This window comes from Chiloscyllium punctatum, chromosome 27, assembly GCF_047496795.1.
Source record: "Chiloscyllium punctatum isolate Juve2018m chromosome 27, sChiPun1.3, whole genome shotgun sequence".
NCBI lineage: Eukaryota > Metazoa > Chordata > Chondrichthyes > Orectolobiformes > Hemiscylliidae > Chiloscyllium > Chiloscyllium punctatum.
The window spans coordinates 43,998,608-44,020,213 of record NC_092765.1 but is presented as its reverse complement, the minus strand read 5'-3'; the positions used below and the strand labels follow the sequence as shown (position 1 = coordinate 44,020,213).

At 41.2% G+C, this 21,606-nt stretch overlaps 1 protein-coding gene across 10 annotated transcripts in view; it reads left to right on the top strand.

The window, feature by feature from the left end:
- The window catches only part of inpp5b (inositol polyphosphate-5-phosphatase B), a 171,868-nt gene extending 150,484 nt beyond the window's left edge, over positions 1-21,384 (top strand). For all 10 annotated transcript variants that reach the window (XM_072548556.1, XM_072548558.1, XM_072548560.1 and 7 more), the window contains 5 exons: positions 535-651; positions 765-849; positions 2,620-2,747; positions 10,251-10,362; positions 16,477-21,384. In XM_072548556.1, coding sequence (XP_072404657.1) covers positions 535-651; positions 765-849; positions 2,620-2,747; positions 10,251-10,362; positions 16,477-16,601 — 567 coding nt within the window. In that variant the 3' untranslated portion in view covers positions 16,602-21,384. The remainder of the gene's footprint in view (positions 1-534; positions 652-764; positions 850-2,619; positions 2,748-10,250; positions 10,363-16,476) is intronic.
- Positions 21,385-21,606: the final 222 nt, after the last annotated feature.

The window sequence follows — 21,606 nt, the reverse complement described above, 5'->3', positions numbered from 1 at the left end:
GAGGGACAGTGGAAACCTGATTGGTGGGATACAAAGTGGTGTTCCAGGAAAGATTAGACTGAGTTTGGGAGGTGACTACACATTTTAAGGATGAGCTGGGAGAGGGCATGAGGGCAGATGAGCAATAACCAAGAGAAAAATGCAAGGTCAAAGCTAGGACAGTGGGGAGCTTTCAAGAAATTTTGGCCAGTTGTGCTTGTGGAAAGGAGCAACATAACAAAGATGGCTATCTATGAGGCCCTCAGAGTTACTGTTGGAAGTGAGGATGGAGGAGATAAAGGAAAAGGATTTAAGAAGATATTTTAACTGGAGAAAAGAATGGTTTTGTTATCTTAAGTTATGTCAGCCGATGAGAGCAGTATAAGGGTAGCACACCACATGTGCTGTATACCAGTCAAATCTTGCAGTGAATGATGAAAGCTGCTGTTTGCCATATCCGAAAAAGAGTGAAAATGCCATTATTCCTGGGCAGATGAAAAATGTACTTTATCTCCATAGTGTTAAATTTTTAACATGAATTTGTTTACTTTGCAGGAAAGAATGGTCAAGGAGAATAGATCTTTTGATATCTTTGCAAATGAGGAGCCACTTGAGATCCCTAAAGAACTCTGGATGTTGGTTGACCACTTGCACCGAAATGCTTCACTCCAGGTCTTGTCAGAAAAACATGTTTATTGCAATAGTAACCAATTCCAAACTATGAGTCTCAGTCTCTATTTCCCTGCCCCTTTTCACCCTGCTCTTCATGGATTTGTTATTTGCAGGATGATCTGTTCCAACAGCCAGGACTGAAGTCAGAATTTGAGGAAATACGAGACTGTTTAGATACTGGAATCCCAGACTTTCTCCGTATCCTTGCTAAATTGTAACTGAATTATAAATTGTGTCTCATAATGACTGTCAATGATATGATTTTAAACAGGGTTCAGAAGCAGAGAAACCAGGGCTTGTTAGTACACAAAACATGAATGCGATAAGGAAAGTTTCGAAAGAAGTTTGAAAAATTGTGCAGGGTACTTAGCTTAAAAGAGAGGTTGTGCAAAACATTGAGTAATCATTAGCTCAGCCCAAGTTGATATATTTTGGTCAACCCTAGGAAGATTTAGTAAAAATGTTCACAACATGAATAGTATTGATGGAGCAATTCAAGAGATCTTTTCCTTTGCAGAAGGTTTGGTGATAGTTGATGCAGATTAAACACTAAAGAACTAGAAATGAGATGAGATTTTTTTTTAAAGTTGCTCCATTCTGAAATGCATTGCCTGAAAAGGCAGTAGAAAATTCACTTCTAAATTTGAAGAGGAAATTGGGTAAATACTTAAAGAGAAAGTTTAGAAAGAGAGACAAAGTGGGTAACTCTTCCAAACAATTTTTTTTTTCTTTTTGTGCTGTCTTATTCTGTACTTCACTATCAGAATTAGTCACAAATCATGAGGCAGTTGAAAAAAACAGAACTAATGAAAATTCACTTTATGTATCTCATGGTAACCGAATATGATCTGTAATTTGTTAATGATTCAAGAGGAATGCTGCCACAAAACTCTCTTTGAACAGATTAATTTTTTCATGTCTTAATACCATTGTGCATGCGGTTTCTCACACCAGTTCCTGTACTCGAGCAAAGAACCAGCCAAAGCATGATGGCTTGAATGATCACTTCCAACTTGAAACTTGTGTATCGCTCTATGACAAGACAGCAGCTGTTTTGCTTCGCTGCTGTCAGCATCTGACTTTGACAAAAGCAGCATATTTGTGTTTATACACAGGCAAAGCAGGCCAGATTTTCTGGCTTTCAGAGAATCAGACATCACATGTACAATGAAAGCTGCATATCGAGATCTCTAGGAAGTGTAACACAGAGCTGGAGATTCAGGACCTTTTTTTTTGTCATAAAACAGCTTCAAAACTAATAATTAGTCTTCAAAACTAATTATTAGTTGTGAGGTGCATTGAGATGCCTTGAGGAGAAATACAAAATTTTTCATTAGAATTGCTTACTTTGCAATTAGTTTATACTTATCTGACCATCACTGTTCAGCACACTTGAAGTAAATTCCACTTCATGCTACCTAAAGCCAGTCTTGAACTGCATTATTTTAGATTGGTTACAGCTTTTATTTAAAAAAGAAGTCTATAGAGCAATTTCGTACAAGCACATTTAAGAGTTCATGTTAGAATAATATTGGTTATGTTCTGTACTCCATTAACACAAAATACAGAGTGAGATATGTATGGAAGGGAGGAGACTATTCTTCATAATATTCATCTTCTTTCGAGGGGTTGTGGGAGGGATATGCGGCGGTGATCATTACGCATAATGCTGCTTGAGTAGACCTTCAGGATGACCATTGCACAAAAAACAATTGCAATTCCAGCATTTTTAGTAACAAAATACAATGAAGAGACACCAGTGCAAACTTACTGGTGAAAATCCTGGATCAGTTCATGTTTAACTTTTGTTTGTACTATTAGATTGGAAGGAAATCCAGTCATTCTCTTACAGTGATACTTTTTAACTTCCTCTTTCCCTGCTTAACATCATTTCTGCAGTGAGCTGATGAATATATTTTTCTGTGTAGAAGAAAGTACTTTGCATTTTTCTTTAACTTGTGTTTACAGCTGGCAGTAACCATTCTGTAACTGAAGCACTGTTGCTCTTTCTGGATGCCCTTCCAGAACCAGTCATCCCTTACAAATTCTACAAGAACTGTTTGGAGAGTTCGTGCAACTACATTCTCAGCAAACAGGTAAAGAGCATAATCCACTGCTTTAAGACACAATCAGATTGCTTGTATTCCCAGTGTGATTATTTGAGGTAATTCTACGCAAATCAGAGGATTGCAATCACATAAACCTCCTATACAGATAGAATCATAGAAATTTATAGCACAGAAACAGATCCTTTGGTCCAACTCGTCCATGCCAGCCAGATATCCCAAATTAATTTCGTCCCATTTGCCAGCACCTGGTCTATATCCCTCGAAAGCCTTCCTAAACATGTTCCCATCCAGATATCTTTTAAATGTTGTAATTGTACCAACTTCCAGCGCTTTCTCTGGCAGCTCATTCCATACATGCACCACCTTTTACGTGAAAAACTTGCCCCTTAGGTCCGTTTTAAATCTTTTCCCCTCTCACCCTAAACTTATGCTCTCTAGTTCTGGACTCTCCCAACCCAGGAAAAGGACCTTGTCTATTTACCCTATCCATGCCCCTCATGATTTTATAAACCTCTATAAGGTCACACCTCAGTTTCTGATGCTCCAGGGAAAACAGCACCAGCCTATTCAGCTTCTCCGTATATCTCAAACCCCCCCCCCCGACCTTGCCAACATCCTTGTAAATCTTTTCTGAACCTTTTCAAGTTTCACAACATTCTTCCAATAGGAAGGAGACCAGAATTGCACACAATATTCCAAAACTGGCCTAACCAACGTTCTGTACAGCTGCAACATGATCTCCCAACTCCTATACTCTAGAACTGAACTGAACTATACTCAGAACTTTTGAGAGCTCAGCAGATGGAGGAGGATGTGACCCACAGTCTGTTGGATCTGCACAAACTCTTCTCTGACCACATGGAGGAGAAAGTGAGGACTGCAGATGCTGGAGATCAGAGCTGAAAATGTGTTGCTGGAAAAGCACAGCAGGTCAGGCAGCATCCAAGGAACAGGATAATCGACATTTCGGGCATCAGCCCTTCTTCAGGAATGAGGAAAGTGTGTCTAGCAGGCTAAGATAAAAGGTAGGGAGGAGGGACTTGGGGGAGGGGCGTTGGGAATGCGATCGGTGGAGGGAGGTCAAGGTGAGGGTGATAGGCCGGAGTGGGGTGGGGGCGGAGAGGTCAGGAGGAAGATGATTGCGGGTTAGGAAGGCGGTGCTGAGTTCGAGGGATTTGACTGAGACAAGGTGGGGGGAGGGGAAATGAGGAAACTGGAGAAATCTGAGTTCATCCCTTGTGGTTGGAGGGTTCCCAGGCGGAAGATGAGGCGCTCTTCCTCCAACTGTCATGTTGCCATGGTCTGGCGATGGAGGAGTCCAAGGACCTGCATGTCCTTGGTGGAGTGGGAGAGGGAGTTAAAGTGTTGAGCCACGGGGTGGTTGGGTTGGTTGGTGCGGGTGTCCCAGAGGTGTTCTTTGAAACGTTCTGCAAGTAGGCGGCCTGTCTCCCCAATATAGAGGAGGCCACATCGGGTGCAGTGGATGCAAAAGATGATGTGTGTGGAGGTGCAGGTGAATTTGTGGCAGATATGGAAGTGTCCCTTGGGGCCTTGGAGGGAGGTAAGGGGGGAGGTATGGGCGCAAGTTTTGCATTTCTTGCGGTTGCAAGGGAAGGTGCCGGGAGTGGAGGTTGGGTTGGTGGGGGGTGTGGACCTGACAAGGGAGTCACGGAGGGAGTGGTCTTTTCGGAATGCTGATAGGGGAGGGGAGGGAAATATGTCCCTGGTGGTGGGGTCCGTTTGGAGGTGGCGGAAATGACGGTGGATGATACGCTGGACATGGAGGTTGGTGGGGTGGTAGGTGAGGACCGGTGGGGTTCTGTCCTGGTGGGGGTTGGAGGGGCGGGGCTGAAGGGCGGAGGAGCGGGAAGTGGAAGAGATGCGGAGGAGAGCATCGTCGATCACGTCTGGGGGGAAATTGCGGTCCTTGAAGAAGGAGGCCATCTGGGTGGTACGGTTTTGGAACTGGTCCTCCTGGGAGCAGATGCGGCGGAGTCGAAAGAATTGGGAATATGGGATGGCGTTTTTACAGGGGGCAGGGTGGGAGGAGGTGTAGTCTAGGTAGCTGTGGGAGTCGGTTGGTTTATAGCAAATGTCTGTGTCGATTTGGTCACCCGAGATGGAAATGGAAAGATCTAGGAAGGGGAGGGAGGAGTCTGAGACGGTCCAGGTGAATTTGAGGTCGGGGTGGAAAGTGTTGGTAAAGTGGATGAACTGTTCAACCTCCTCGTGGGAGCACGAGGCAGCGCCGATATAGTCATCGATGTAGCGGAGGAAAAGGTGGAGGGTGGGGCCAGTGTAACTGTGAAAGATGGACTGTTCCACATATCCTACGAAGAGGCAGGCATAGCTAGGGCCCATGCGGGTGCCCATGGCTACTCCTTTGGTTTGGAGGAAGTGGGAGGATTGGAAAGAGAAGTTGTTCAGGGTGAGGACCAGTTCAGTCAGTGGAAGGAGGGTGTCAGTGGAAGGGTACTGGTTGGTACGGCGGGAAAGGAAGAAGCGGAGGGCTTTGAGTCCTTCGTGATGGGGGATGGAGGTGTACAGGGACTGGATGACCATGGTGAAGATAAGGCATTGGGGACTGGGGAAGCGAAAATCATGGAGGAGGTGGAGGGCGTGGGTGGTGTCCCGAACGTAGGTGGGGAGTTCTTGGACTAAGGGGGACAGGACCTTGTCGAGGTATGCAGAGATGAGTTCCTTGGATGCTGCCTGACCTGCTGCGCTTTTCCAGCAACACATTTTCAGCTCCAACCACATGGACCCTCACCTTTGTGACTTGCTGGAGAGGCACTACTGGGATGAGCGAGTGAAGATGATCGAGAAGCTTGGAAATCACATCACCAACCTGAAGAGCCTGGGAGCCCCTGAAAATGGCCTGGGAGACTGCTCACCCTGGGGGAGAGCAACCAAACTGATAGCAGGGAGCAAGTTTAGTTTGGTGCTGTTTATAATTGTATCTTGCCTATTTTCCCTACAGTAGCAGGAAGAAAGAGAAACAGTGATTTGTCTTAAATTGTACCAGAAGCTGGGATCTGGGCTCTTTATTATTAAATGTAATAACTGTCACCAATGGAAAAAATAAGTTGTTCAAAAAAAAGGGATGACACAGTGGCACTGCTGCCTCACAGCGCCAGGGACCCAAGTCGATTCCAGCCTTGGGTGATTGTCTGTGTGGGGTTTGCACATTTGTCCTGTGTCTGCGTGAGTTTCCTCCACAATCCAGAGATGTGCTGGTTTGTTGAATTAGCCATGCTGAATTGTCCATAATATTCAGGGATGTGTAGGTTAGGTCATTAGTCAGGGGGAATGTGAGCAAGTGGGTCTGGGTGAGTTACTCTTCAAAGGGTCGGTGTGGACTTGCTAGGCCGAAGGGCCTATTTCCACAGTGTAGGGATTCTACGATCTATGATACTATGATACTCAATGCTATGACCAATAAAGGAAAGCATGCTGAATGCTTTCTCCACTATCCTATCCTGAGACTCCATTTTCAAGGAACTGTGAGCCTGCAGTCCAAGGTCTCTTTGTTCAGCAACACTTCCCAGGACCTTACCATTAAGTGTATAAATCCTGTCCTGATTTGCCTTTCCAAAATGCAGCACCTCACATTTATCTAAATTAAACTCCATCTGCTGCTCCTCAGCCCATTGGCCCATCTGATCAAGATCCTGTTATACTCTGAGGTAACCTTCTATGCAGTCCACTACACCCCCACTTTTGGTGTCATTTGTAAACTTACTAACTAAACCTCTTATGCTCACAACCAAATCATTTGTATATGTGTTGAAAAGCAGTGGACCAGCACCAATCCTTGTGACACACCACTGGTCACAGGCCTTCAGTCTGCAAAGCAACTCTCTACCACCACCCTCTGTCTTCTACCTTAGAGCAGTTCTGTATCCAAATGGCTAGTTCTCCCTATATTCCATGTGATCTAACCTTGCTAATCAGTCTAGCATGAGGAATCTTACGGAAGTCCATATAGATCAGGTCCACCACTCTGCCCTCATTTATCCTCTGTTACTTCTTTAAAAAAACTCAAATCAAGTTTGTGAGACATGATTTCTCACGCACAAAGCCATGTTTACTATCCCTAATCAGTCCTTGCCTTTCCAAATACATGTAAATCCTTTCCCTCACGATTCCCTCTAACAACTTGCATCTGACATTGCAGTGAATTGTGGGTGGCAGGCAAGTTGCAAAAGTAGTTCCAAGGCGCACAGGATCTTTTATAAATAGTGTATAAAAGCATGGAGGTTGTGAAGTTGTGTATCATGTAGGACACTTCAAGCATTGTGAATCTTTGGAATTCTTTACTCCCAACGGTTGTGGATGCTCCACAATTGAGTATATTTAATGCTAAGGCTAATGGATTTTTATTCAATTTGAGTATCAAAGGATATGGGGAATGTGAAAAGAATGGAGGGAATGTCTGTGAACGGTTGTGATTGTATTAAATGGTCAAAGAGACTCAGGGAGCTGTCTGGTCTATACTTGCTCCTGTTTCTTATGCATTCATTTCTGTTCAGTGTTCCCAACACAAAATTCCAATAATTCTGGTATCTTACCTTGATATCTCATCTGTCTTTAAAAATCTGAATTATCATAGGGTCCGCTGTCAAAAACTTTCTCGAAATCTATAAAACAGACAAATATCTTCTTGGTCTTCTGGAGACTTCTTTCAGTTAGGATCCTTTAGTTGACAAATCTGGGTCTCAAGTTCCATTTCCTTTCTTAAACATACACAGTACAGAAGGGGACTTTGATAGATTGTGTGAATGGGCAGAACTGTGGGAAAGAGAGTTTAAAATGAAATGTATACTCGGTTCTGAGCTGCTGTGGGGGAGCAGAGAGATTTCTGGATTAAAGTACAGATAACACAAACAAGTCGAGAGGTATAGAAAAGAATTAAAAAGGTGAATGGCACATTGCTGTTTAACTGAAGAAGACTGCAATGCAGGGGGCTTGAAATCGTAGTTATACAGAACTGTTTTTTTGATCCTGTTCAGAGTACTGTTTCAGTTCTGGACACTGGACTTCATTAAAACTTTATATTGACCATGAAGAGGCTGCAATATAGATTCACAAGAATGATACTGGGGCTAAAATGATGAAGTAATGAGGACTGTGGCATAGGTGAGACCTATGTTCACATGAATATTGAAGTACAAGGGATGAATCTATGGAAGTATTTTTATTTGTTTATGGAATGTGGCTATTGCTGTCATTTGGCATTTATTAACCATCTCTAATTCCCTTTCAAAAGTGGTGGTGAGCCACCTCCTTGAACTGCTACAGTCCCCTGTGATGAATGCACTATTCTGTTAGGGACAAGTTTCGGGATTTTGAACAATGGGCAATGAAAGAACATTAATCATTTCCAAGTCCAAATGGTGTGGCTTGGAGGTGGCTGTGTGCCTACAGTTTTATTATATGTTGATTTGTGTTTTATTGTAATCAGCTGAAGGGTAATAGTTGGAGTTTCACTTGGCACATACGGAGAGATAGGAAATGTTTCATCAGTAAATGTGCAATTTTCCACATTGTTGAATTGTAAACAATGTGATTAAAGGATTTAATCGGGTAGGTAGACAAAATTTACTTCCTGTGGTGGAACGCCGAGAACAAAAAGGATGTCATGCCACAATTTCGAGCAAGATCACTCATATGGTGGCTCAGTGGTTAGCACTGCTGCCTAACAGTGCCAGGGAGCCGGCTTCAATTCTAACCTTGGGCAAATGTCTGTGTGGAGTTTGCATATTCTCCCCCTGTCTGTGTGGATTTCCTCCCACAATCCAAAGCTGTGCAGGTTAGGTGAATTGGCAATGCTAAATTGCCCAAAGTATTCAGGGATTTGTTGGTTATGTGCATTAGTTAGGGGTAAATGTAGAGTACTGGATAAGGGAATGTGTTTGGGTTGACTCTTTGGAGGGTCAGTGCGAACTTGTTTGGCTGAAGGTCCTGTTTCCACACTGTAGGGACAAAAAAAGAAGTAAAATTGTTCAAAATTTCCCTGTCCCATTTGCTGCTCACTCAATCATCACCCTCGACTTTGATACCTTACACTAGTTTCTCATAACCTAAGATTGAATTTTAAGTAATTGTTTTCCCTCCACAGCCTTTTTCTGACCTATCTCCATCAGCTCTTCAAGTGTAACACCCTGAATACTCCCAGTGCTTAGATTTTGGTTTCTGGGTATCCCTTCGCTAGCTTTTGCCCTTACTGCATTCACTTGCCTCTGCCACGCTATCTCAGAGTTCATTATAAAGTTCTTCCGTCTCTTAGCTTTCTCTCCTGCTTCAGAAATATTGTCAAAATCCATCCTTTGATTAATGTCACAACTATAAACCAGACATATCCTAACAGTATTTCATGAGCAAAGAATTATAAAAAGTTCATTTGTAATCCCTTTTAAATTTTTGAGTGGTTCAATGTAGAAATAACAAGCGAAAAAGTTTTAGTCTTCAATAAGATGAAGATTAATTTATTACAAAATAATTGCTATTGTTATTCACTTAAAAGTAATAAAATTATTAACTAAATGTACACATTGAAAGATGAAAGGGAGGTAATGATAAAGGATACTTTAGAAATAAAAGAAAGGTTAGTTTTGAAGACCATTGAAGGCCTATTACTTGTTCAAGTTTCTCTTTCTGAAGCAAACACGTTTAAACATGAATTCATATTCTGAAGATACATTGACCTCTGTAGTTGAGTAGTCAGCATTTGGCTATACAGGTGAATTCAGCAGGATTTGGGGTAAGAGAGAAAAGGTTTTATTATTCTTCACTGGTTCTGTGATTATGGCACTTGCAGATTGCCTGGACTCTTCCATCAGAACAGCAGTTATTCTTGAAGGCCTTGTTCCTTGAGCTCCCTTGGCCAAAAACTCCTCTGATGTTGTCTGAGTACTTCTTTGAGGGTTATGCACAAAATGATTTTCACAACTTGTCTTTATAACAACCAAAACAAAATGGCTGCTGTGCTAAATCATGTTGGGCTATTGCCTAATCAAATAAGTTAATTTTGTGGATGTGCTTTTCTGTCTCTTATTTTCCCAGAAGATTTGAATTCTCACCGTTCAAAATAACTCATTGTCCAATTGTTAATAAAATTGTTAGGCTTTGAACCAGCCCAGCATAAGAGACCGTCTGCTGTGATTTTCTTGTTAAAGGGACTTTGCAAATTTAACTTAAGTTTTTCAATTTAAAAAATTTTTGAAGCAGAAACATGAATATTTTTATCTTTAAAATCCTTCGTAGTGGAATTGCACAGTCATCTTACTAAATTTTCCCCAATCTCTTCTAACTATCCTGTAAATATTGGCATCCACATTTGGCCCCCACCACCACCACACACACACACCCAGGAATGATTTTCAATGTTGTGAGGGCTCTATAAATGCATTTTATTGTTGATGCATTAATCTTCCGTCTGTAAACTGATCGCAAAGAATAATTTTGTACTTTTGGTAAACTGTGAGTGCATTATACCCATCATCTTTGTTCAACCTTTTCCTCCTGAAGGTTGTTGCCATGCTACCTCAAGTCCATAAGAATGTGTTCAATTACTTAATGGCTTTCCTCCACGACCTTCTGAAAAATGCTCTTCACAACAACCTTGATGTGCCTACACTTGGTAAGTGAAAAGGTTCCTCTCAAGATCAATTGCTATAAGTTCCCAGGGGAAAACTAATCAAATCAGAATTGGAGAATTAAATGTTGAGAATCAAACGGATGTATTGACTGAGATTACTGTATTTGGAAAGATAACTGCATCTAAATATTGACAACTGACGTATTCCCATTTTTGAACTTCTTGCCTCATTTTCTTGAGGCTGCACAGAATTGACAGGAAATCGAAATGTGGATTGTGCCCCCTGCTGGCCATCCAATAAATCTCAGATAGGTGTGGGAGGGGAGGAGGTAAAAACAATGACTGCAGATGCTGGAAACCAGATTCTGGATTAGTGGTGCTGGAAGACCACAGCAGTTCAGGCAGCATCCGAGGAGCAGTAAAATCGGCATTTCGGGCAAAAGTCCTTCATCAGGAATACAGGCAGAGACCCTGAAGGGTGGAGAGGTAAGTGAGAGGAGGGTGAGGGTGGGGAGAAAGTAGCATAGAGTACAATAGTTGAGTGGGGGAGGGGATGAAGGTGATAGGTCGGTGGGGGGGGGGGGTGGGGTGGGGAGGGTGGAGTGGATAGGTGGAAAAGAAGATAGGCAGGTAGGACAAGTCATGGGGACAGTGCTGAGCTGGAAGTTTGGAAGTGGGGTGAGGTGGGGGAAGGGGAAATGAGGAAACTGTTGAAGTCCACATTGATGCCCTGGGGTTCAAGTGTTCCGAGGCGGAAGATGAGGCGTTCTTCCTCCAGGCGTCTGGTGGTGAGGGAGCGGCAGTGAAGGAGGCCCAGGACCTCTATGTCCTCGGCAGAGTGGGAGGGGGAGTTGAAATGTTGGGCCACAGCGGTGTGGTTGATTGGTGAGGGTGTCCAGGAGATGTTCCCTAAAGCGCTCTGCTAGGAGGTGTCCAGTCTCCCCAATGTAGAGGAGACCGCATCGGGAGCAACGGATATAATAAATGATATTGGTGGGTGTGCAGGTAAAACTTTGATGGATGTGGAAGGCTCCTTTAGGGCCTTGGATGGAGGTGAGGGAGGAGGTGTGGGCGCAGGATTTGCAATTCCTGCAGTGGCAGGGGAAGGTGCCAGGATGGGAGGGTGGGTTGTAGGGGGGCGTGGACCTGACCAGGTAGTCATGGAGGGAATGGTCTTTTCGGAAGGCGGAAAGAGGTGGTGAGGGAAATATATCCCTGGTGGTGTGGTCTGTTTAGAGGTGGCGGAAATGTCAATGGATGATTTGGTTTATGCGAAAGTTGGTAGGGTGGAAGGTGAGCACCAGGGGCGTTCTGTCCTTGTTATGGTTGGAGTGGCGGGGTCTGAGGGCGGAGGTGCGTGATGTGGACGAGATGTGTTGGAGGGCATCTTTAACCACATGGGAAGGGATATTGCGGTCTCTAAAGAAGGAGGTAATCATTGCCTGTGGGGAGCAACGTGTGTTCTTTCAATTCTGGTCATCAACAGTCCCTTCCTGCTGGTCAGCGCATTGTCCTGTTGATGACGTATGGAACATTGATCAGGAACTGTGTGTCGTTCTGGTTGTGCTGCTATAGAAAAGATATTATTAAATTGGAGAGAGTTCAGAAAAGATTTCCAAAGATGTTTCTGGGACTTGGTTAGCACTGCTGCCTCACAGCACCAGAGATCCAAGTGGTAAATGCAGGTACAATTACAACATTTAAAAGACATTTGAACAGTTACAGTAATAGGAAAGGTTTGACGGGAAACAGGCCAAATGCAGGCAAATGTGACTAATTTTGTTTGGAAAACTTGGTTGGCATGGACGTGTTGTATGATTCTCCACATCTATAACTTGTGCTTTGAGTTTGTCATATGGGGTGTAAAATGCAGAGGCCTTCCAAAATTGAAAGTAGATCCTGCATAACACTCCAATTTGAGATGGCAAAACTACAAATGACGGAAGGGAGGAAATGAAGACTGTAGATGCTGGAGATCAGAGTCGAGAGTGTGGTGCTGGAAAAGTACAACAGGTCAGGCAGCATCCGAGGAGCAGAAGAAGCGACATTTCGGGCATAAGCCCTTCATCAGAACAACAAATGTCCCCTAGGTGCATACCAGTCAAATGTATATGTCCCTTATCCAGTACAGAATCATAGAGTCATACAGCATGGAAACGGGTTCTTTGATCTAATCAGTCCACACCAATCATAATCCCAAACTAAAGTAATCCCACCTGCCTGCTCCTGGGCCATTCCCCTCCAAACCTTCCCTAATCATGTGCAGTGCATTTGATGCCAGAAATGTCTGCACATTTCCTGGCTGCAGAATTTTAAGTTTATTTGTTGGTTGAAGCATAAAAAATGGAGACAGCATTGAATTTTGAGGGGCAACATTTTTCTAATGGTTTTAGATTCCTGATAGATTTTACTGAACAGTGAACATATAATTGATTCTGGGGTCTGCTAAGATGTTACTGACCTTCGACTGAAGGGACTTTTTGACTTGCTGGTCTAGCTGATCTTGGTGTCATTTTGATTTCTAATTGTATACGTATTAGTCAGTGTATTATTTTCTGTAAATGAACAAGAAACACAAGTATAGAGTGGTTTTGATCACAAATTTAAAGTGCCTATATCAGCAAAAAAAGTAAGTTTCCTGAAATGATATGCAATTTGTAAGTCATAAAGTTTATCTGAATATCATGGCATCTGAACGTTTTCTCAATCTGCCCTTGAGATGCATTTTCCTTCAGTTCACTTTTACTTGGCTTATCAAGATCTAATGTAGGTTTCTGTTGAGTGATGCTTTAACACTGACACTAACTTGTATGTTATCCACCAGAATTTTATATTCTATCCAATTGCACAGTGCTTCTTAATATTTAAAAGTGACATCTTAATGCCACGAAAAGGGAACACTCAATTCTCGAAATGACAGATATAATACTTGAAGTTGAGTCAGTTTAATCTTATTTGAAAGGAAGTGAGAATTCCAAAAAAAGATAAAATGCCTGCATTCATCTCGTATTTGAGCAAGCTTCTCAGGAGGACCTCTGTGGGTTTCATTTGTAGTAAAATACTTGAATGAATGGCGACTGATAAAGTGAGACTGAGCTAAAAACTACTGCTGACTACTTGGGAAATTTTCCATTAAAAAGTAGTGATTCATTGAATTCCAATTTTCCCAGCCACTCCCAGTGGAATTTGAATGTTGCCAGACCTTGGCCTGTGGAATACTAGTCCGTTACTAGTACATGTTGCAGTGTCAATTTCTATCTCATTATGCTCCTGTGAAGTACTTTGGGATATTGTCCTCTGTTAAAGACACTGTATAAATATAAGTTGATTTTTCAGATATATATCTAGGGCGGCACAGTGGCTCAGTGGTTAGCACTGCAGCCTCATAGCACCAGGATCCCAGGTTCAATTCCGCCCTCAGGCGACTGTCTGTGTGGAGTTTGCACATTCTTCCCGTGTCTGCGTGGGTTTCCTCTGGGTGCTCCAGTTTCCTCCCACAGTCCAAAAATGTGCAGGTCAGGTGAATTGGCCATGCTAAATTGCCCATAATGTTAGGTGCATTTTTCGGAGGGAAATGGGTCTGGGTGGGTTACTCTTCGGAGGATCGGTGTGGACTGGTTGGGCCGAAGGGCCTGTTTCCACACTGTAGGAAATCTAATCTAATGAATTGGAATCTGCCTCAATCACTTGGCTGTGGTAAAAATGCTCAATGGCAGTAATGACAGAAGTGGCCTAAAAGACAGATCTGTAAAGTTTCTGTAAATAAAGCCTGTGAAATGTAGATGCTTATTTCTACTGGACAAAAAATCTGCAGTTTAAACAATTCTCACCACATTGTGCTCCTCCTCCAGCTGCAGAGACTAACTTAACCTCATCCCCAGTTGCTGAACTGCACTACACCCGCTACAATTTCTCCGAATCCCTCTCCTTACTCTTAGTGCCAATTTGTCATTGACTCTGCAATGGGCAGAAATAATTTGCTCCTTTCCAAGCGTCAGAACTCTTCAAAATGTTAGCACCCTTTGAACTGAAACCCTGCCCATTCATCTATTTCAACAGGATGTTTAGCAAGGTACAGGAAAGGTACAGGCAGCTCCCATCAGTGCCCAGGTTAATGTTTAATAATGATGCATTCGTTTGGCTACTTTTAGAATATTGTGTTCAATTCTGGTCTCCCTACTATCAGAAAGATGTTGTTAAACTTGAAAAGATTCAGAAAAGATTTACAAGGATGTTGCCAAGATTGGAGGGTTTGAGTTATAGGGAGAGGCTGAATAGGTTGGGGCTGTTTTCTCTGGAGGCTGAGGGGTGACCTTATAGAGGGCATTAGGGGCATAGATTGGATGAATAGTCAAGGTCTTTTTACTAGGTTAGGGGAGTTCAAACTGAAAGGGCTTAGATTTAGGGTGAGAGGGAAAAGATTTAAAAGGGATCTGAGGGGTAACTTTTTCATGCAGAGGGTGATGTGTGTATGGAATGAGTGGCCAGAAGAAGTGGTGGAAGCTAGTACAATTGCATCATTTAAAAGGCATCTGGAAGGGTATATGGATAGGAAAGGTTTGGAGGGATATGGGACTAGAGCAGTTTAGGATATCTGGTTGGCATGGACGAGTTGGACCCGTGTTATATAAATCTGCCTAAAAGATGTCTGTGTTGTCATAATGAAAAGTGCACTTTAAAGTAATCTATAAAATTTGAAGCAATTAAATTGGAACAGTGAGAGCAATTAGCCACCATGTTTCTTGTCCCATCTTGCTGTGACCTGTAATGCAGGGCATCCCAAACTTTTTCAAAACATGACCTCGTTTAAATACCTTAGACTGTGACCTGAGCGGGTGTAGTGCAGTTCAGCAGCTGGGGATGAGGGTAAGTTACTCTCTGCAGCTGGAGGAGGAGCACAGTGTGGTGAGAATTGTTTATACTGCAGGTTTTTTGACCAGTAGAAATGAGCATCTACATTTCACAGGCTTAGATATAAGGGGACATAGATATAAGGTGAGGGGCAGAGGTTTATGGGAGATGTGAGGAAAACTTGTTCACCCAGAGGGTGGTGGGAATGAAAGGCTGAGAGAGGCAAACACCCTCAACAATTTAGAAGTATTTAAATGTGCATTTACAAAGCCAAGGCATACAAGGTTGTGGCACAACTGTTGGAAAATAGGATTGGAACAGTTAAGTGGGAACCATTGTAGATTAGCAAACATAGAGGCAACAGGAGAACAGGACTTGCTGTGAGTTAATACGTGGCCAACAAAAAGTTTGGATGACCTCATGTTTATGGAGTGTAAGATGTCAGAGACCAGCCTGGATTGTATTGGAATAGTTGAGCTGAAGGTCACAGCAGCGTGAATGAGGGTTCCTGCATTGGATGAGTTGAGGCAGGTGAAGTCAAGATGCAACAGAGGTGGAAATAACCCGTCCTAGAGATGCTGCTCATGAGGTCAGAAGCTCAGCTCAGAATCAAATGTGACATCAAGGTTGGGACAAGAGAATGGAGTTGAGTGGGAACCAAAAACAATGGCTTCAGACTTTGCAATATTTAAGTGAAGGAAATATCTATTAAATTTCATGTTGCAGTTCCAGCACTGAAGTGTGCACCAGATCCTGGAGCAGTACAGTGGATGCTGTAAAAGAAACAAAAGGCTTGCGTTTATATGTTCTGAAGTAGAATCAAACCAGACTTGAAATGTTAACACTATTTATCTTTCCACAGATGTTTCCAGCATACTCCATGTTTGTTATATTTATATAGCACTTTATTCAGGACATCACATAAAATACTTTTGAAATGCGGTCATTGTTATAACTTAGAAAACTGCACTGTCATAATGACCAGATAATGTATCCTTTTAATGTTAATTGAAGGATAAATATTGGCCGGGACATTGTAGCAACTTCAGTCCTCCTGCCCTTTATCAGAATAGTAAAATGGGATCTTTTTCATCCACCTGAGAGAGACTGAATGATAGGAATAAAAGATCTTTAGGAAATGTTAGAATGCGTCAGATATAGATGAATATTGTTTTGGATGTAAGTAATTTACAGTTTTTAAAAAGGTACCTCTGGATTCTGTGCTGCACTCTTCACGTGATGTTAAGATTCAGGATTCCAGTCTGTAACTGGAACTTCACAAGCTCCTTTTTCCTCTCTTCACAGCAAGCATCTTTGGAACACTCTTGCTGAGACCACCTCCCAGTGCCACAAATCAGGATAATGTTATTGAGAATAAGAAGGCAGCACAATTGTTCATTGCACATTTGATAACATGGAAGAATTGTTAACTGGAGCAGCCTGACCCAGCCAACATAGTGTTTATTTTATACTTTTCAATAAAATTGTACAATTTCAGTCAAGAGTATTTTTGTATAAAGGTAAATATCTTAAGAGTTATACAAGCAATTTTAAGAAGATTCTACGTACTTGTAATCTAATTATCTTCGTATGGTTAAAGATTCAAAGCTGGAGTCATTCTTGTCACCTCCATTTTATAGCTACAATGCTTTAGATATTGTATTTTGTTATGCATCAGGTTCAGGGAACTGACAATTTTGCGAGCACACTTTTTTTTATTTTTTGGAAACACAGTCACTATTTAACAAAAAATTCCAAGAAAACCCAGAACTGCTGGAAATCAGAAACAAAAACAGAAATTGCTGAAAAAGCTCAGCAGATCTGGCAGCATCTGTGGAGAGAAATCAGAGTTAACTTTTTGGGTCCAGCGACCCTTTCTCAGAGCACAAAATGTTGACTCTGCTTTGTGCTCGCCACTTAGTCTGTCCCTGCCCATATCAGGCAAATAGTGCATTCCATTTGCTATATGTTCTCATTACAAAGGCAGTACTTATTTAAGCACAGAAAGTATTTGGGGAATTCAAGTAACTGCTTCCTATATAGTTCAAATGTAATTGCCTATCATTTAGTCTTTTCAGGCAGTCTCAACTTGTCGTGCTGACTGAATCTGGAGTTGTATCGACAATGCTGTCTGTAGTGATGAAGTGACCAAACCACTGCCTACTCTGTTCTATTCTGCTCTCCCTGCATGATGTAATTAAAACCTCTCATCTTGCATAGTCTGCAGCCAGGTGTATATTCTAAAGATAGCAGATAAATATAGCAATATAGAGTTTAGGGAGTGCTCCGCAGAGGAACAAGAGCCAATTTTGACTGTGAGAGGGAGAGATTTGGGAGACTGCCTTCAAGGAGCTGCTTTCTGACCATTATTTCCCAGAAGCATCTCTGTAAGAAAGATAGAAGGATTGGGTATCTGATGACAGAACTTGACGAACAAAAATGTTCAGTTTTAACTTCTGAAGTTGTCAAAAATTTGCATAAAGTTGGTCTAACCCAGTGTGTTGGTTACTGCATTTGGTGGACAATTCACATTTGTAAGATATTTACAAAGTTAACAGAATGATAGTCTTTGTGGATTGAATGTCAGCCAGAAGAAGTTGCCCCCATGCAACAAATATGGTTTGTTACTTTATGAGTTGACAAAATACTGCAATGATAGTTGTTATTTCAAGCTACTAACACCAGGGTAGAATTAATTTGACAATATGCCTGTCCAAGTACACAGACCCATTCACAGAGAGAAAAATGGAACCAGACTTATGCAAAACATTTTCTGTGTTTAAACAAAGTGAATAATCAGAGCAGAGAATTTCTAAGTGACTGAAAGCGAAACTGATGGAGCAATATGGAGCATTCACAGATCTCAGGCCACAAAATGTGTTTCATTGATTCTTTTAGAGTTAGAGTTACAAAAGGGATTTGTGTATATATGAAAGCTTTTCTTTCCTTAGTCCTGATCAAAGGTTTGCTAAGATGAGTTACAATTAGATCAGGACTCCTGGATAAATTTGTTTATCTTTGTAACATAGCAACTACTGTCAGAGCTAATAAGCACTGAATAAAAGATAAGGTATTTTAAATACTTGTAATTCAACACCTAAATTCTGGTGTCATCAGGTGAAGTGGTTAACCTAGCATTAAATCTGTATGTTTAGGTGAATTTGTTAATCTTGTACTGAACTTGCATGTGACAGGATTGAGTTGATTTATTCCATTTCATGTTTGGATCATGTGTATTCTTAAATCTTAAATTCACTGTAATAACTCTTATTATTACACTATCTTTCCATGCCAGTCCATTTTTTTTACCCCTTTTAATTAGTTTGATGGTGTAATTTCCATTTTATTTTTCCAATTTATGGGCCAAATTTTAACTCACTCAAAACCAATTCATCTACACAAAAGCAGAATCAAGCCATTGTGCATGCTTTATAGTGTCAAGTAATTTCAGTCTTTCCCGTGAACAGAATTCTGAAGCTTTTATTGTATATAAGACTTTTCTGGTATTGACTGATTTTACATGTTGGACAAAACTCAGGGATTCCTCCAAGATATTGTTCTTTACTGTTGTCCTATTCCATTTTTTATCTGGCTGAGGGAAGTTAACACTTTTGCCCCTTGCTAACCATATCTCCTCAGGACTCACTTGAGAACCATTAGCTCCTGAAGCCAGTAGAGCAGTGAGGATATCAAATGATGCCCACTCCCAAGCTACTGATACAATATTGCTCTTGACAAGCTGTCAGGAGACATCTCACAGTGGCTACAATATAACTCCTTACTCGTTATATAGTTTCTCCCATTTCTTTCTCTTTCTCTCATGGAGTAGCTGAACAGCTTCCCACAGCAACATCACAGAGAAGGGGCACTGAGTAGCATTTGAGGCTTGAAGTAACATCCCTACACTACACCTCAACTGTACTTCTTTAAAACTGTACGGTGATATGAAAAACAATCTTTCCACTCTTCCACTTTGACAGAGGGCTGATGCTAATTGCTGAGTGTTTCCACTCTGCTTAAACATGCACACTTTAAATAAACTGGTCACCAATTGAGTCAACTGGAAATTTGGTTGATTTTAGGTTGTGTGCAGTCTGTCTTTTAATATACAGATGTCTCGGATTCCCAGGTTCATAATCCGGTAATGCATTTGTTATTTGAGAATTCTAACATGGTGCTGAAAGTATTTAAATTTCATAAAGCATCTATTTCACATAAAAGTTATTTTCAACTGCAGTCTTTGAATCCATGCTGTAACAGCAGGCAGTATGGTGTAACAGATTCTGGCTTGATAGCTCAGAGTTGGAATGTAAAAATATTCAAATAATAGATTTGAGTTTGAATACTGATTCAATGGCATCATTAAATAATTACAGGCAACATGAAAGCAATTTGGATTATCTTAGTTTATCCAGACTGAACCATAGGTCCATTTATTCCATTGTCCAGTTTATTTGTCATTAGTTGTAGTATTTTTGCCTCCACTCCTCTTTATGAAAATTAGAAATTCTTTGTAAGAAGAAGCATTCCTGGTAATGCACAAGCATTTACTTGTTTACACATGTGATCTGTAAATTTACCCAGAATTCTTGCAGCTTTGAGCTAAACTGATAGCCTTGCTTGTGGCCTACCTCAGTCTACTTGGGATATCTCATCCTCAAAACAAAGTTAACTATGTTTGTGGCCTGGACCTTCCCTAACTATCCTATATCAAGTTCTGCTCATGACTGACATCTGCCTTTACTGATTGATCACAGTTCACATGACCCTAAAGACTTCAGTTTAAAATTCATATCAATACAATTAAACCCTGTCTGGATACAACTGCTCAACTTCTACAATACCCACACTCTATAATCTCTCCATTTCACTGGATCTTGAATCCTGTGCATCCACCTGTTTTAACCCTACTATTGGTTTCCATCATCTTGGCTCCATTTTAGTTAATTGGATTCTGATCTATATAGGGGTACAGCTGGCGGTTGTGCGTATATATTTGTCCTGTATGTGTAACATTATGCCCTTAAAAGTATACCACTACTCGACTATGGAAATACTGTTGAACCTGCTCCTCCCATCTTTGAAATTATCTCTTTTGAAACTATAAACCTTACCATGCATAATGATCATTTGTAAGCTTCAGTACAACTCAGAATGTATTGCATTTTAGCATAGTTAAAGCTATCTTGGAAACTAGTGCTAAATCATTGACTGAGACACATTAATATTTTGCATGTTCTTTACATCAGTTGGCAGTGTCACGATCGCAGTTACAATGCAGACTTTCACATTTGCATCCAATTCAGCATAACACGCCCTGACCACAGGCAGTGACACAAATTTTAATTAATTGGGCAGCTCCATGCACAAAAAATAATCAACATTCAGGATAAATCAGGAATCCCTCCAGAGCATACATATTAATAGTTTATTATTGTATGAAACTGATATGGTAATGTATGGGCTGAAATACCAACCACCACAGTGAAGAAAGGATACAGGTATGGTACTGTTTAAAATAAAGAGCAAAGATTTCCCCCTTGTAGTTAATCATAATATGGAGTGAGGCCAGAATAGACAGACCCCAAGCTCCAGGCAGCATGAGAATCACGAGCAGCCTTTTCAATCCAGCAGCATCTAGGATTTTAAAGTGACATCCAAAGTAATTCTGAAGAGCAAATGTTGACCAAGCAACCCATTGGGTACTCGAGAATCACTTTCTAGGTAAGGCTTGTATTAGCTGTAACTGATGGACTCAAGTATGTGTTCACTAGGCTGATTAATATTAATGATAGCACAGTGCTTCACCTGTCAAGAAAAGGGGTAGTACAAGGGTTAACAATGTGACTTGTCTTATCTGTCAACATTAATAGAGAGACCTGTTGCAGAGGCCATTGCACCCCTTTACTGCATGGAAAATAAAAGCATGGGGTAAACAGGAGGTGCTTAATTATTTAAACTCCTATCAAAGTATGTGCAATTCGAAGAAATTTCAGCAGCAAAAATCTTGTGGAGACATCATACCTTTTGCTGATTTTGTTGACATGATTGTGTTTGGCCATCCTTTCTGTCTATGCTGAAAATTTATGATGCAGTATGTATCAAAATGAATCATTGTGTAACAATGTGTATGTCAGCAAGACCTATCACATTGCTGGACCAACTATTTAATAATCTGTTATGTAGTGCAAAAATGTTACTTTTGTATGTATGTGATTTATTAAAATTATTTATACATTGATAGAAGGCTTCATCATTTTTAATACTATATTACTTGTCAACATCACAACTTGAATAAACACAGGTATCCTGATATTATGCATTATTTTGCTCTGTAAGCACATTTTGGTGATTATAGTCTTGAGCTGAAGTTTGAGGTGAAACCTAACATTAAGTATTAAACAATTGCATGTTTTATCTGTTTTTGTTTTGTCC